Source organism: Littorina saxatilis, linkage group LG7 (genome assembly GCF_037325665.1).
Source record: "Littorina saxatilis isolate snail1 linkage group LG7, US_GU_Lsax_2.0, whole genome shotgun sequence".
Classification (NCBI taxonomy): domain Eukaryota; kingdom Metazoa; phylum Mollusca; class Gastropoda; order Littorinimorpha; family Littorinidae; genus Littorina; species Littorina saxatilis.
The window spans coordinates 54933119-54948661 of record NC_090251.1 but is presented as its reverse complement, the minus strand read 5'-3'; the positions used below and the strand labels follow the sequence as shown (position 1 = coordinate 54948661).

General features: G+C 41.2%; 2 protein-coding genes across 3 annotated transcripts in view; one reads left to right on the top strand and one right to left on the bottom strand.

The window, feature by feature from the left end:
• Positions 1-12825, bottom strand: part of LOC138971835 (coiled-coil domain-containing protein 91-like) — a 30104-nt gene extending 17279 nt beyond the window's left edge. Inside the window, exons 1-6 of the mRNA XM_070344660.1 lie at positions 12693-12825; positions 9912-9962; positions 8301-8376; positions 7177-7385; positions 6383-6766; positions 94-273 (exon numbers count right to left, since the gene is read on the bottom strand). Coding sequence (XP_070200761.1) covers positions 94-273; positions 6383-6766; positions 7177-7385; positions 8301-8376; positions 9912-9962; positions 12693-12728 — 936 coding nt within the window. The 5' untranslated portion in view covers positions 12729-12825. The remainder of the gene's footprint in view (positions 1-93; positions 274-6382; positions 6767-7176; positions 7386-8300; positions 8377-9911; positions 9963-12692) is intronic.
• Positions 12826-14623: 1798 nt separating this feature from the next.
• The window catches only part of LOC138971833 (fatty acyl-CoA reductase 1-like), a 44400-nt gene continuing 43480 nt past the window's right edge, over positions 14624-15543 (top strand). Inside the window, exon 1 of one of the 2 annotated variants that reach the window (XM_070344658.1) lies at positions 14624-14916. The gene's annotated coding sequence lies outside the window, so the exon portion shown is untranslated. Of the gene's footprint in view, positions 14921-15543 lie in introns of both variants that reach the window. The other variant, XM_070344659.1, reaches the window with a different exon arrangement.

Sequence of the window (15543 nt, the reverse complement as noted above, 5' to 3'; positions counted from 1 at the left end):
TCCTTTAGGGAAGTCGTAATACTAATAGGCAGATGGTCATTATGGAGAGTTGATCACCAGGGCTCAATGACCAATACCATGTGTTAGGCCCACCTTATACTCCTCCACCACCACAGCGAGGGTGTCGAGACCTGACTGCCGCACGGCTTCCAGCTGTTCCAGGTGTTGCTGCTGCACTTCCTGTAGCCTTGACCTCTGTGTGGCAAGGTCAGTCTGTAACCTCTCCAGCTCTTGGTTCAGAATCAGGTTGCTTGATTGAAGAGAAACTAACTCCTGTGGAGAAACAAAAACATGACAAAAAACAAACTTTAATTTTCCACAAACTCACAACAACAAAATATAAACCCACCAAACTATTGTGAAAAATTGAATGTTAGAGAAAGAGCAAAGGGTAAATGAGAACATTACTAATCGGCCAATATAATATCAATGAAGATTCCTTGACATGAATGCCGTACAGTATTACGTTGCAAAGACCTCCCCCATCAGAGAATATGCTCTTGTTAAAACAGCTTACACTACAGACCATGATACACACACTGGCCCACAAGTACACATACACATTGGGAGAGGGAGGGAGGGAGGGAGAGAGAGAGAGAGAGAGAGAGAGAGAGAGAGAGAGAGAGAGAGAGAGAGAGAGAGAGAGAGAGAGAGAGAGATATCTTGTTGGAACTAGGCAATATGGAACAAGTCACGTAAGTCGAAATTACTACATTTAGTCAAGCTGTCGAACTCACGGAATGAAACTGAACCCACTGTATTTTTTCACCAAGACAGTGTTCTTTTATTGTGGCACATTTAGGATGTTTTGTTTACTGCGTTGTTTCAGGTGTTTCTTTAAATGCAGCATGCACATTTTTTTCAGAGTGCAAAGAGTCGCATAATTATATACTTGGGGGGGGGGGGGGGGGGGGGGGGACACACTTTTTCTAATTCTCTCATGTATCCTTTCTTCTGTCTTGTGAATTGTGGCATGCATTGCAATAAATACAACTATTGAGAGATGCCCGGCAAAACACACTAAAAACATCAGTTCCGAAAGGCAGGGAGGGCCACCAATTATCACACACTCAGAACTGCACTGCTATCTCTCTGCTCGCGGCATCCTTATCAACACAGCTAACACTAACAGAGAGGGCCACGCACGCTAGCTGCAGACAAAGAAGAGTGGGTCTGGCCCTATTTCAGGCGCCACTGTGGGTGGAAGGGGTTGGAGGGAAATGGGGGAGGAAAGGGTAAATAGGCGGGAGGGGAGTGGTTATTTTTAGCTGGAGCCAGCCTGTAGCAGACAGTGCCTGTTATGGAACACAGTGAGTACAGCTTCGTCAATCCCCGCGAGAAGGAAATCGCTCACCTCCCACGTGCAAAACGCAGTGAAACTAACACGCCAGAATAACGCGGTAGCTTATTGTGCTAAGCAGGAAAGCGCGCTTTTCTGTATACTTGTTAACTTTCTGAGCTTGTTTTGAATACAACCTATCATATCTATATGTTTTTGGAATCAGGAAATGATAAAGAATAAGATGAAATCCTTTTTGGATCGATTTCTTAAATTTTAATCGTAAGACTAATTATTCTATTTTCATTAATTGTGATCACATTTTAAGAGTTTGTTTGTTTGTTCGTTCAAGGGCTGAAACTCCCAAGGCTTTTACGTGTATGACCGTTTTTACCCCGCCATTTAGGCAGCCATACGCCGCTTTCGGAGGAAGCATGCTGGGTATTTTCGTGTTTCTATAACCCACCGAACTCTGACATGGATTACAGGATCTTTTTCGTGCGCACTTGGTCTTGTGCTTGCGTGTACACACGGGGGTGTTCGGACACCGAGGAGAGTCTGCACACAAAGTTGACTCTGAGAAATAAATCTCTCGCCAAACGTGGGAACGAACTCACGCTGACAGCGGCCAACTGGATACAAATCCAGCGCGCTACCGACTGAGCTACATCCCCGCCCTACATTTTAAAAGTAAACATAACATATGTATATGAGGCTTTGCCAAAAGGTGCTGGGGGGGTGCTTGGACATTTGTGACAAACTAAACCTTTTCAGTTGATTTATTTTGGTGTTTTAAGTGATACATTAGTCTTTGATGAACACATTTGTGTAATAAAAGAATGGTTTGTGCATTTGGGAAATGTGTACGGTTTGATAATATGCCATAAAACGCCAATTTTGAGAAAAGCCACATGTGCAACAAAACTGACCACAGAAGCCATTAATATCATTTCATACAACTGGTAATGATTTATTTCTAGTAAACAGACCCTGCAGAAGCATTATCAGTCTTTAAAAGTACATTTGGAGCCAAATCTTGAATGCAGTGTCACGTAATGTCGCAAAACGCTCAAACATCATAAAAGTCAAAACTGATACTTTCTGCTAAGTAACCACAAGAAGTATAAACCCTAAAATAAAATATAACACTTCAACAGAAACACTGACACATGTTAAAAATATCCCTAAAAGTTGTTACAGTTTGCTCAAACTAGTTAAACATGTTGTTGTAGGTGTCACGTGTTACAAAAATATTGATGGACATGAAAATATTCATAATATTTGAAATAACAACCAGAATGTTATACATACACTAACTTTTCATTTACAATCTAAAGATTAGGTTATTTATGGAATATGAAAACAGAAACAATAGCAAAACATGTTAAAAGCAAGTCATAACAGCATTCTACGTGTCACATGTTACACTGTGTGAGTGGACATGAAATTATTCAAAATGTTATAAATGACAACTGTGATATTAAATAGACCTTTAGGATACATTCATATTTTGAAGATTAGGTAATTATGGAACATCAAAGCACCACAAAAAAAGTAACATCATGTTCAAAACAGGTCAAATCTGCGTTCTACCTGTCACGTGTTACATGGAGTCAGTGGACATGAAATCAATGAAAATGTCAAAAATAACTACAATATTCAAACAGACATTTAGAATACAGTTTTAACCTAATGTCTATGTACATCTGGAACAAGGTTCTCAATCAAATCGAATTTTTTTAATTAGTTGTACGTAAAATCCTAGCAAAATCCAAATTTAAAAAAAAAAAACTTTGATTTTTTTTTATGTTGGGGAGGGGGGGGGGGGGGGGGGTGGTGGTGTTAAAACAATCTCATGAAAATATTCCTTCCCCCTGCTAACCCAAAAGCATTTTTTCAGCTTTGGCTACAATATTTACAAGGACATAAATGTCTCCTCCTAAATCGTTGCACGGATATGAACGTATCCTCCTGAATCGTAACACGGATATTAACAAAAACAGAGGATCGAATTTTTCTTCAATCAAATTTGCCTCCAAAAGTAGCAAGCAGTTGTATATAGGTTACACAATATGCAAGATAATCAGAACTCGGAGTGTGTAAGCTATTTATCCCATTACTCCGACGTTTTCATTAAAAACACTTACTTTTTCCACTAAAACCTGCCCGTGCCTGTTTTCAGCTTGCCAAAAGCCTCCGCAGTCGAAATTCATGTCAATGAATTCATGCGCATAGCTAGTTCCCATTTGTCAGCATAATGGACGGCGTCATTCGACTTGTATGTAGACATTCAGTCATTCAAATTGCTTATAAAAAGGTCTGCTATCTGCTTTTACATTTTGAAAGTCATTTTAAAATATCCTTGTGTATCATGTATATGACATCGACTTTCGTTATACTCAATTCGGCATACCGGGTTTATATTTTTACCAGAATTGCGCACGATAATGGCAGCGCAACAAATTCAGTTCGGGCCGTGCTGGTTTGATCGTTGACCCAAGTCAGTTTGCATGCAGTGTTACTGTTTGTCAGTCGGGGATAGAAATGTTGGCTGTCATCGCGCTGTTATGTTTTGGTTTTCACACGTGGATCACTTACATATTCAGTCGGTCGGGTTTTGTGTGTGTGTGTGTGTGTGTGTGTGTGTGTGTGTGTGTGTGTGTGTGTGTGTGGCCGCCCTTCGTGGTCGGCTGGGCGTTAAGCAAACAAACAAACAAACAAACTCTCTCTCTCTCTCTCATTCTCTCTCTCTCTCTCTTTCTCTCTCTCACTCTCTCTCTCTCTCTCTCTTTCTTTCTTTCTTTCTTTCTCTCTCTCTCTCTCTCTCTCTCTCTCTCTCTCTCTCTCTCTATCTCTCTCTCTCTCTCTTCAGGAACCGACAAGGAATAAGATGAAAGTGTTTTTAAATTGATTTCGAAAATTTAATTTTAATAATAATTTTTATATTTTTAATTTTCTGAGCTTGTTTTTAATCCAAAGATAACATATTTATATGTTTTTGGAATCAGAAAATAATGGAGAATAAGATGAACGTAAATGTGTATCGTTTTATAAAAACTTTTTTTTTTTTTACAATTTTCAGAGTTTTAATGACCAAAGTCATAAATTAATTTTTAAGCCACCACGCTGAAATGCAATACCGAAGTCCGGGCTTCGTCGAATATTACTTGACCAAAATTTCAACCAATTTGGTTGAAAAATGAGAGCGTGACAGTGCCGCCTCAACTTTCACGAAAAGCCGGATATGACGTCATCAAAGACATTTATAAGAAAAAATGAAGAAAAAAAGTCTGGGGATATCATACCCAGGAACTATCAAGTCAAATTTCATAAAGATCGGTCCAGTAGTTTAGTCTGAATCGCTCTACACACACACACACACACACACACACACACACACACACACGCACACACCACGACCCTCGTCTCGATTCCCCCCTATACGTTAAAACATTTAGTCAAAACTTGACTAATTGTAAAAAGTAGTCCATCTGTAAACTCTGAATATGCAGATGACCTCCATAAATTATTCAATTGTACTCTGAAATCAAAGACAATGACCAATGACAGTTGAGATCGAAACTCGGTTGTGATGGGATATCCATAGGATATCCATATGGTTGTGATGGAATATTCAGAATAATCACCTCCTCAGCTAACAGAGATAAAGAGGCAGGTCATGGGATAATATAAGCTAATTCAATTCGTCGGGAGAAGAATTATGGGCAAGTGTCAAACATTAGATCTACAAAGTGTCAAACGTTACGTATAGATCTACACCTTACCCTGAACAGACAGTACAATATTTTCTCAACTTTACGGCTCGTCGTCTCCATGATTTCAATCGAATCGGTGACCGGAAACGCCAAAGAAGCAAAGCTAGTGGTTTCCACGCTTTTGTATAAAATACTCGCGAAACTTCTTTGTGAAAATTGCAAAAATAACAAAATGTGTCAAACGTTACTTTCGGACATTAAACTCCATCGATTCTTTTTAGCTGCTAGATACAATAACTTCGCAAATTCTGACTCAAATGCAACACACTGCTTTTATTTCCTCGAACACGAAACTATCGTTTTCATCCAAAATGGCGGCCATTCAAAGCACCAAGACCGGCGAAAATCGAATCTGTAAACAAGTTGGTCTGCGGACATGAGGCCTTCGAAAATAACCGGGTATTTACTGGGCGAGGTTTTCGGTAAATTCTGGTTCTAATTACGATTGTTGCACATTCTACTAAGAGTTGCATGCTTAGACTGTATGAAATACGCTGATTAAAACCGATAAAGTGATGCAGACCATGAAAAATCGAAAATTTCCCGAGGACACCAAAATGTCCAAAATTTTTCGGGGCCGTTTCTGGTGTATGTTTGAAACATTTTATTTTTTATTTAACATTCACAACAACAACAGGCTTCAAAACATTAAAAAAAGCATTCATCAAACTCCCTTTTTCAAAGCACAATACATGTAAACATGTTGGGGTAATCCAGTTAATTACACTTGCTTTCCAAAAATACATGGGTCCGAAATGGCACCTTTTGGCAAAGGCTCATATCCTTTTGAATTCAGGAGAAATTGAGGAATACGATGCAATAATTTTTAAATCTGTTATTGAAAAACCGATTTTAATGACAACTTTAATGAGCAAACTCATTAATTAATTTTTAAGCCTCCAAGCTGAAATGCAATACCAAAGTCCGGGCTTCGTCGAAGATTACTTGACCAAAATTTCAACCAATTTGGTTGAAAAATGAGAGCGTGACAGTGCCGCCTCAACTTTCACGAAAAGCCGGATATGACGTCATCAAAGACATTTATCAAAAAAATGAAAAAAACATGTGGAGATACCATACTCAGGATCTCTCATGTCAAGTTTCATGAAGATCGGTCCAGTAGTTTTCTCTGAATCGCTCTACACACACACACACACACACACACACACACACACACACACACACACACATACACCACAACCCTCGTCTCGATTCCCCCCTCTACGTTAAAACATTTAGTCAAAAGTTGACTAAATGTAAAAAGGGAGGCTTTCGTGACTTGTCCAATATTGACATTGCCAATGCACTCATGACTTTCAAGACTTACTCTTTGCAACCTGTTTTGTTCCGCTTCGTCGACCACGGCCACAGCTTCTGCGGCAGGTGCTACCACATGCCTGTCACCCTCTCCTCCCCCCTCTGCTCTGCCACCACCCTCCTCCTCCACGGCTATCTGGTTGTCAGGGTAACCGCCTGGCTGTGCAGCTTCCTCCTCTGCTGCCACCGGCACCGCTTCATCCGGAGACTGGGCGTTTTGGGAAACGTTCAGCGCTACTGACGGTTCCATGAATAAAGGGTTCTGATTGGTCCCCAGTCCGATGTCTGGCAGCATGCCATTGGCTGCGCCGGCTCGGCTGTGGGAGCCAGAGGTGTCGAACGTTCCGCCCACAACGTCAGCCATGGGTGCAGCACCTTCGACAGGAAAAGGTCTCTGCAGCAGAAAAAGGATGAAGTTTTCAAAGGCTGACATGATGAGCTGAAGTGTTCAGGATTTGCACTACATTTTTACTGCACGCTAGTAGGATGTGCAGCTTATAGTCGGTGAAACAGGGAAACTTATTTCAAATTGTCAAAAACTTTGCTGTCCTTTTGGTAGAGTTGTAGAACTTTTTCACAGATTTGAAAAAGAAATTCACAGGTATGAGACCATGAAATTGTAAAACAAGCCCAAACAATGCCCCAATCCCTCACCTCACCCTCCCCCCCACCCCCTGTGAAAATAGTTGAGAAAATGATGCAAAATTGTGCAATCTAGGGATATCAAGAAAAATGGAGTTTTGAAAATGATGGCTATAAAATATAATAATCTAATGCTTCATTTATGGTGACTTGTACTCCTACCTCTGCCACTGCACCATTTTGAGGAACAACCTCATCCTCAAAATGAGCGTCAAACATGGGTGGTACGGCTTCGGGTCTGACGACGTCGACACTTGGATTGTTTGCTCCCGCATGTTGCGGTGAACCGGCAATGCCCGAGGGGTCCAGATACGGTGGGAAAGTATTCCGCGGGCACAGCAAATCTGGCTGAGCTCTTGCACCTGTGGATGCTGTAAAAGGTATGAGTCATTATGAACAGTCCAACAGTACAGTGTATGAGTCATTATGAACAGTCCAACAGTACAGTTTATGAGTCATTATGAACAGTCCAACAGTACAGTGTATGAGTCATTATGAACAGTCCAACAGTACAGTGTATGAGTCATTATGAACAGTCCAACAGTACAGTGTATGAGTCATTATGAACAGTCCAACAGTACAGTGTATGAGTCATTATGAACAGTCCAACAGTACAGTTTATGAGTCATTATGAACAGTCCAACAGTACAGTGTATGAGTCATTATGAACTGTCGAACAGCATCTGCATCCTGATGACGAGAAAACATTTTTTTTTTTAAAGCACAGAGAACAAAATCTTCAATGCACACTCAAGCACTCTCTCTCTCTCTCTCTCTCTCTCCCTCTCTCTCTCACTATTCAAAGAGTCACCTGTTCCAGAGAAACTGACATAAATCAACTCAAACAACAGAATTCAGAATCCAAGAATCCTCTCTCTCTCTCTCTCTCTCTTCCTCTTTCCCTCTCTCTCTCTCTCTTCCTCTTTCCCTCTCTCTCTCTTCCTCTTTCCCTCTCTCTCTCTTCCTCTTTCCCTCTCTCTCTATCTCTTCCTCTCTCTCTCTTCCTCTCTCTCTCTTCCTCTCTCTCTCTTCCTCTTTCCCTCTCTCTCTCTTCCTCTTTCCCTCTCTCTCTATCTCTTCCTCTTTCCCTCTCTCTTCCTCTTTCCCTCTCTCTCTCTCTCTCTGTCTCAGACATCCATCCATCCAACAATCTCCTGGACAGACAGTTACTAAGAAAGACATACAAAACAAAAACACATTCACAGACATAGAGCCAACCATCCAATATGGTCATCTATTTCAAAGTAGATAAGACAGATGTGAGACGACTACTCTCAGGAACTAACCAGAAGCTAAAGCAACCCACGGCGAAGCAGCCGCCCCACCTCCTGCTGCTCCCATATCCTCCATTGGATCTGCAGCCTGCAACAAACCATCATATTACGAAAAGAAAAGAAAAAAAAAGAAAAAAAAAAAAATTATTTTTTTATTTTTGAAATTTTGTGAAAAAATTATTTTGTCAATAACAAACGTTCCAACAACCTACCTTTCTTGTTTTTTGATTCATCATATTACGTCAAATCAGTTCTGATACCCCCCTTCCACACACACACCTCCCTCCCTCATTATTTGGTATAAATTTAATATAATCAAGCTCAAATAACCCCAGAATTGCTAATTTAACCTAACAAATTTTCAATTCAATGTGATTTCGACAATTATTTGTTGGACTACAGACATAGATTAAAAAAAAAGAAGAAAATAGCGATTGAGCATACAGATCCACAGGAATCCATCTATGTACCCTAATAGTAATAATCACCAGAGCATTACACACTAACTTGACCAAGTCCCCCAAAATCCAGCTCATGTGGGTCACTACCAGATGTAGCCCTGTGTGGTGGTCACAGTCACATTAAAGGCACAGTGCGCCTCCCGTAAACCATAACAGATACGGTCAGGCTTTTACACACAGAACAAACACCCTTCCATTTGAACGCTCACCAAACGGGAACATCCTAGGTGCCCTACGTAAAGAGCGAGCAATTTTCAAGAGTTAATTTTGCGGATTGTCTCAGAGACAATCGGACCATGGTGCGTTTTGGTGCTAGACCTAACTTTTAAAATCTAAATAATAAATTGACAGCTTGTTACACAAACATTCTTAAATCATAAAAGAATTCTTCTTTCACCAAGACAAGATCAGTACAATTCGAAGTTTTGAAAGTTTGAAAAAAGAAACGCCCGGAAGCAGGGTCACGCAAGGTCGTGGTTCTCGTAGCAGATGACGGTTTATGCCTATCGCCAGTTCCTCTGAACAGTCAAAAGCCATCGCGAGAGTTCTTGTGAACCACAGCCGTTTGTTTCGTGCATAGTCAGAGGTACATAATAACGTGCTATTGCAGATAAGCTCACAGCGAGTCGCATTCAAATTACTAACTGACGACTGCATTGTGAAAAAGGGAAACTGGATCACACGGGTTCACGATGGCTCAGGGCTAAGATAAACCACGCAAAAATAAATTCTTTGAAAATTGCTCGCTCTTTACGGAGGGCACCTAGGATGTTCTCTAGCGGTGAGTGTTTAAATGGAATGGTGTTTGTACTGCGTGTAACAGCCTGACAGTATCTGTGATGGTTTACTGGAGGCTTACTGTGCCTTTAAATGAATCTATAAAAGTTCACTCTTCTTTCGGTATGTAACATCAGTTTCACGGGGCTGAATTATTCCCTCATGTGTTAAAGAACATGTACACAAAGGACATCAGTTTAGTGTATTCAGTGCAACCCCCCTGTTAAGACCCCCTCCCTTTTAAAGACCCCGTTTTCTCAGACCTTCTGTTCTTAACCTCTGTAAATTACCCCCACTTTAAGACTCCCTCCTTTTTAAGACCTGATTTTCTCAGATTTTTGGAGGTCTTAAAGTTAAAAGGGGGGTTCCACTGAAACGGACTTACTTCAAAACCTCCAAAGTCCTCAAAGTCATCATCATCGTCCGGTCCTTGGCCCTGCAACAGACAACAGATTGAGTGATAGCACTAACATGCATTAAATGACTGTTTTGCAAAATCACACAAGTTTGGTCAATAGAGGTCTGTCATTTGACATCACAAAGAGCGCTTCTGGGGTGATAACGCAAGACAACTCCTGTGATCTTGCCGCGAGGTGGCGCCGGTTACCAGCCGAAAGAAAGAAGGGGCATAACCTCACCAGAACTGACCATTGTCTGTTTACAGTATAAAAATGCACGACTTACACATGAACTGTTGAGGGCCCCAAAGGGGGGGTATCATCACGATCACGGGAAGGGAAATTTTAGCTTTCACGATCACAGTTACCTTGATTTTTGTTTTCACGATCACGAACACCTTGACGAATAGAGGATCATAGAGAGTGATACAGCTGTGAAAAATGTACGTTGAAAATAAAATGCTTTGCAATAATGCCCATCACGATCACGAAAACAAATGACGATCACGATCACGAGACTTGATTTTTTTGTCATCACGGATCACGGGCAAAGTCCCATCACGATCACAGAAATGGAAATTTCGGCAATCACGGTCACAGAAAGGTCAAAAAACGCCAATCACGATCACGATTTTAAACCCTTTGGGGCCCTCACTGTTACCAAACCGATATGCTATTTGGGACCAATGCAAGTTTTTTTTCTTTTCTCGTGTGATCTTGCCGCGAGGTGGCGCCAGTTACCAGCCGAAAGAAAGAGGGGGCATAATCTCACCAGAACTGCCCATTCATGCATATCCACCCGCTCAGAGCAAAAAAGCAGCTGTGACTGTCAGATATATTCTGAATATATCCAGACCTCCACAAGACGCTCAAAAATCGATGTTCAAATGTACGCAAATGAGAGGCCGAAACATTGTTAGACTTTGAGCATTGTTTACAAGATATAATACACGTGTGTGTTTCTTTCTTTTTTCTGAAATTGAAAAGAGGCTTTATTACAAGTAACAAGATTTTTAATAACAGCAATGAGCAGTGAGATTGCATGAGAACGGTGAATTCTGTTGTTTTGTAAAAGTGTTGTTTCAGACAATGTAGCAAAGACCCATACATTGATTGCATGATTGCTGTGACGGGCGCAGTGGCGGGGTGGTAAGACGTTGGCCTCCTAATCGGGAGGTCGTGAGTTTGAATCCCGGTCGCTGCCGCCTGGTGGGTTAAGTGTGGAGATTTTTCCGATCTCCAAGGTCAACTTATGTGCAGACCTGCTAGTGACTTAACCCCCTTCGTGTGTACACGCAAGCACAAGACCAAGTGCGCACGGAAAAGATCCTGTAATCCATGTCAGAGTTCGGTGGGTTATAGAAACACAAAAATACACAGCATGCTTCCTCCGAAAGCGGCGTATGGCTGCCTAAATGGCGGGGCAAAAACGGTCATACACGTAAAATTCCACTCGTGCAAAAACACAAGTGTACGTGGGAGTTTCAGCCCACGAACGCAGAAGAAGAAGCATGAGAACGGTGAATTCTGTTGTTTTGTAAAAGTGATGTTTCAGACAATGTAGCAAAGACTAGTCTGATGCATTGATTGATTGCTGTAACGGGAACGTCCCACTAGTCCGAGGGTTCACTAGTCCGAGGGTTCACTAGTCCGAGGGTTTACTATAGACGCTTGATTTTGCAGTTATTATACCGCCCCTTAAAAGGCGGTATATAGGTTTCACTGTGTCTGTCTGTCTGTGTGTATGTGTGTGTGTGTGTGTGTCTGTCCGCAAATAGATATCCGATGTTTGAGAACCGATTTCAATGAAATTATGTGTGAGGCTGTACATAGTACAACCCAGGCTCGATCCTCTCCATAATTCAGGTCGGTGGGATAGCTAATTGACCCTCACGGGCAAAAGGAAACCCGAGGTGCTATATAATATGACTAAAAACTGTAGGCACGTAATTGTCCAGTCGGGGCGGTATCCTGATAAATTTAATATCCTTTCTTCAGTCAAAATATAAATAACTAAGTTTCTTGGGGGAAATAGTCTGAGATTTCTTCAGTCAAAATATAAAACACCACATTATCTTTTTGAATGAAAACAACTCAGTGTTTTTATGAGAATATTCTTCGATTTGGTTCCCACAGCAGTCTTCTTCTTCTTCTGCGTTCGTGGGCTGAAACTCCCATGTACACTCGTGTTTTTTGCACGAGTGGAATTTTACGTGTATGACCCACAGCAGTGAAAAACACACGCATGCACGCACACTCACATCCACGCACACATACAAAATAAAAACAAATCAAATTGAATATCCTTTGTTCAAGCGTCTATAGTGAACCCTCGGACTAGTGTGAACCCTCGGACTAGTGGACCCTCGGACTAGTGAACCCTCGGACTAGTGAACCCCTCTCGCTGTAACCTAGTGATGAGATCCAGGGTAGAAGGCAACAACCTCCTGAAATGTACACACTTTGTGTCAAATTTGACCCCTTCTGCCAAAGTGCCCTCTGAGCCCAGTGCTTGTGTAATATGAGGTTTATAGTTATACTCTTTATCATTATGCAGGAGATTAGAAATACTGAATTACAAATAATAACACACACACAGTTTCGGGGACACACACACACAGTGACACACACACACACACACGCACAACAGGGAACCAAAACTACACTCTGTTTATTTCCTCCTGCGGAACCTCCCGAACCTGATCGCAATTTGTTTGTTAATATTAATAACTTAGTGCATACATGGCTTCAACGCGTGTACCACAAACCTGGTCTGGATTTCCATTTGCATTTCTCCCGCTCATATTGGCTGAGACTTCGAAATTTACGAACAATCTTCTTGAAAATCGAATAGATGCAGACGATTCTTCAGCAGACAATAAAACTAAAAGTGTCAACAATGGACGCTGACATTTTTTGCATGAATCATGGGAATGTATTTTTTTCACGCTCATATTTAATTAACGAGCAGTCAATGATTTGGTATGAAAGCGAGGGGGCGTTTTTCACCATATCAAAAAATAAAGGGTTAAAAAAAATCAACTGAAATGATCTTGTGACCCGCTGATGCGCACTCTTCCGTGTGGTTAAGATTGCCTATTTACACAACAAGTGCCAAATACTTGCTATTCAAACGAAAGATCCAGCTTTGTGGGATACGGATTCCGTGTGTATTTTACGACAAGTGTTAGCACAAATCATTGAAAGTTTGAAGGCAATGCGATGAGGAGTTTCTGAAATGTACCGTTTTTGTGTGTGTCTTTTGTCCCATTACCCGCTAAAACCGATAAAACAGTTCATAGCTGTTCTGTTGTTGTTTTTTCGATTCAGTTCAGTGACGGCTGGAACCTTGCCGCCTTAGTTAGTTTGATTTTGGGGGGCCGCGTCAGTGTTGTAGTGCACGGTATAGACCCTACCTCGCTGTAAAATTAATCTGTTTGGTGAATATGGTAGGGGGATGTTTGGCCTTTCCAGTCACATAACTGGTTTTAAAATAAATGCGGGCCTCATCACAAAGATCATACCAACTGATTCCTTCTCAGTTTAACAATAACAAGTCGCGTGAAGCAATATACGAAAACATTTAGTCAGTCGGTACTGATCAAACTAAAAGATTAACACCACAAACCAATCGCCGAGACTATATTTAGATAGTCTCGGCTAACCTTAACCGAAGACCGAGACAGGTCACGCTCGTCTCCGCGAATCATGCGACCGTAGTACTTACCGTGAACCTCAGTATTTCTTTCATTCTGGGCACATGTTTAGAGTAAACATGACATATCATTATATTTTTGAAATCAGGAGAACATGAGGATTACAATGCAATCATTTTTATTCTGCTTCTGAAAATTGGATTTTAATGACACCTTTAATGAGCAAACTAATGAACTATTTTTTAAGCTACCGACTGAGCTGAAATACAAAACCAAAGTCCGGACTTCGTCGAAGATTGCTTGACCAAAATTTTAATCAATCTGATTAAAAAAAATGAGGGTGTGACAGTGCCGCCTCAACTTTCACAAAAAGCCGGATATAACGTCATCAAAGGCATTTATCAAAAAAATGAAAAAAACGTCTGGGGTATCATACCCAGGAACTCTCGTGTCAGTAAAGTTTCATGAAGATCGGCCCAGTAGTTTACTCGGAATCACTTTATACATACGCATACACACACCACACCCTCGTTTCGATTCCCCGTCTATGTCAAAACTTGACTAAATGTAACTATGTGAGCATTTGGCAATCAGGGTCATAAAATTTCACTGATGCGGAGGCAAGCGGTGACCCGTCTCGGTCTTCGGATATGGTTGGCGGAGACTATCTGAATGTAGTCTCGGCGATGACTGGTTTGTGGTGTTGATCTTCACTAAATGTTTTTATATAGCTTCACGCGACTTATTACATTTAGTCAAGTTTTGACTAAATGTTTTAACATAGACGGAGAGTCGAAAAAGAATAGAGAAACGAGTATTTTACTGTGAAGTGCTATACACTACTGCGCTAAACTGGCTTGTCACTTTCTGAGCATGAGTTGTTTTTTTCGCTTGTTTTCTTATCACTAGCGACACGTGACGTTTCTTGATTAGGAGAGAGTCTTGCCTGACAGTGATCCATGGAGCTTATTTCCAAGATATCGCTTCGCAAATCAGTCATTACGGGTACCGTGCGCCTTGCAGCTAACCTCCACCACTGATCAGCAGGCAAACATTTGAAATGACACAAAAGAAACTGACATACGCAGCAGCCTTCGTTAACAGTTGGCATTTACTTTGAAAAGAATAGCCTGTTGATTTCCAGTTATTTTGTGTATGCTTGCACGCGTATGTGTGTCCACCACGAATTATTTGTGCAACAATCTGTTGTCCTTGTTGTTGCGGTAATAAGACGTATTCATATTTTGTGGGCCAAGGCTACGAGTGCACTGATCAGTGATGTTTCCACAGCCGTGGCAACAACATCGATGATTCGTCTCTGTAATTACATCTGCCCGTGAGTACGTTTGCTAAAAAAATAGTACTATTCTCTCTGTTCTGCCAAGAGATTAGTGTCTCGAGAGTATCATCATCGCCCTGATGATCAGGCGAGCCGCACGGGGGTATGTCGCGCCGGCCGCTCCGCTTTGGAACATGCGAGCAAATTATCGATATTTGCAATCCGTGCATTCGCAGGTCGTAACACCTGATGGCTTAATTAAGCCGTAATCCTGACAACGTGTATTTGTGCTGATTGAATGAATTTGCACGCTTAGGTTTGACTTCAAAAATTACAATCTGCACTGCAGACGATACATGTTGCTTTGATTTGCCGGAAGTGCTTACATCTGTTGGGACGTGGTGTGATTCTTGGTACAGTTCTTTACTTATGTTGAACTTGGATCAGCCTTCCCTCTTGAGCATGCGGAAGGTGGTGTCATTTTAAAAATGATGCGACGTTTGTATCTGAAAAAAGGAAAAACACAAAGACAAAACCATGCAGACAAACACTCTACTATGTAAAGAATCACAATCATTTAAGAAAAAAAGTTTGCCTGTTATTAATAAAAACAATTGTGGTATGGGGTTTAGACCTAGATTTGAAGAACATAGATTTGTTCTGCGCACATATTCCATTCAGTGA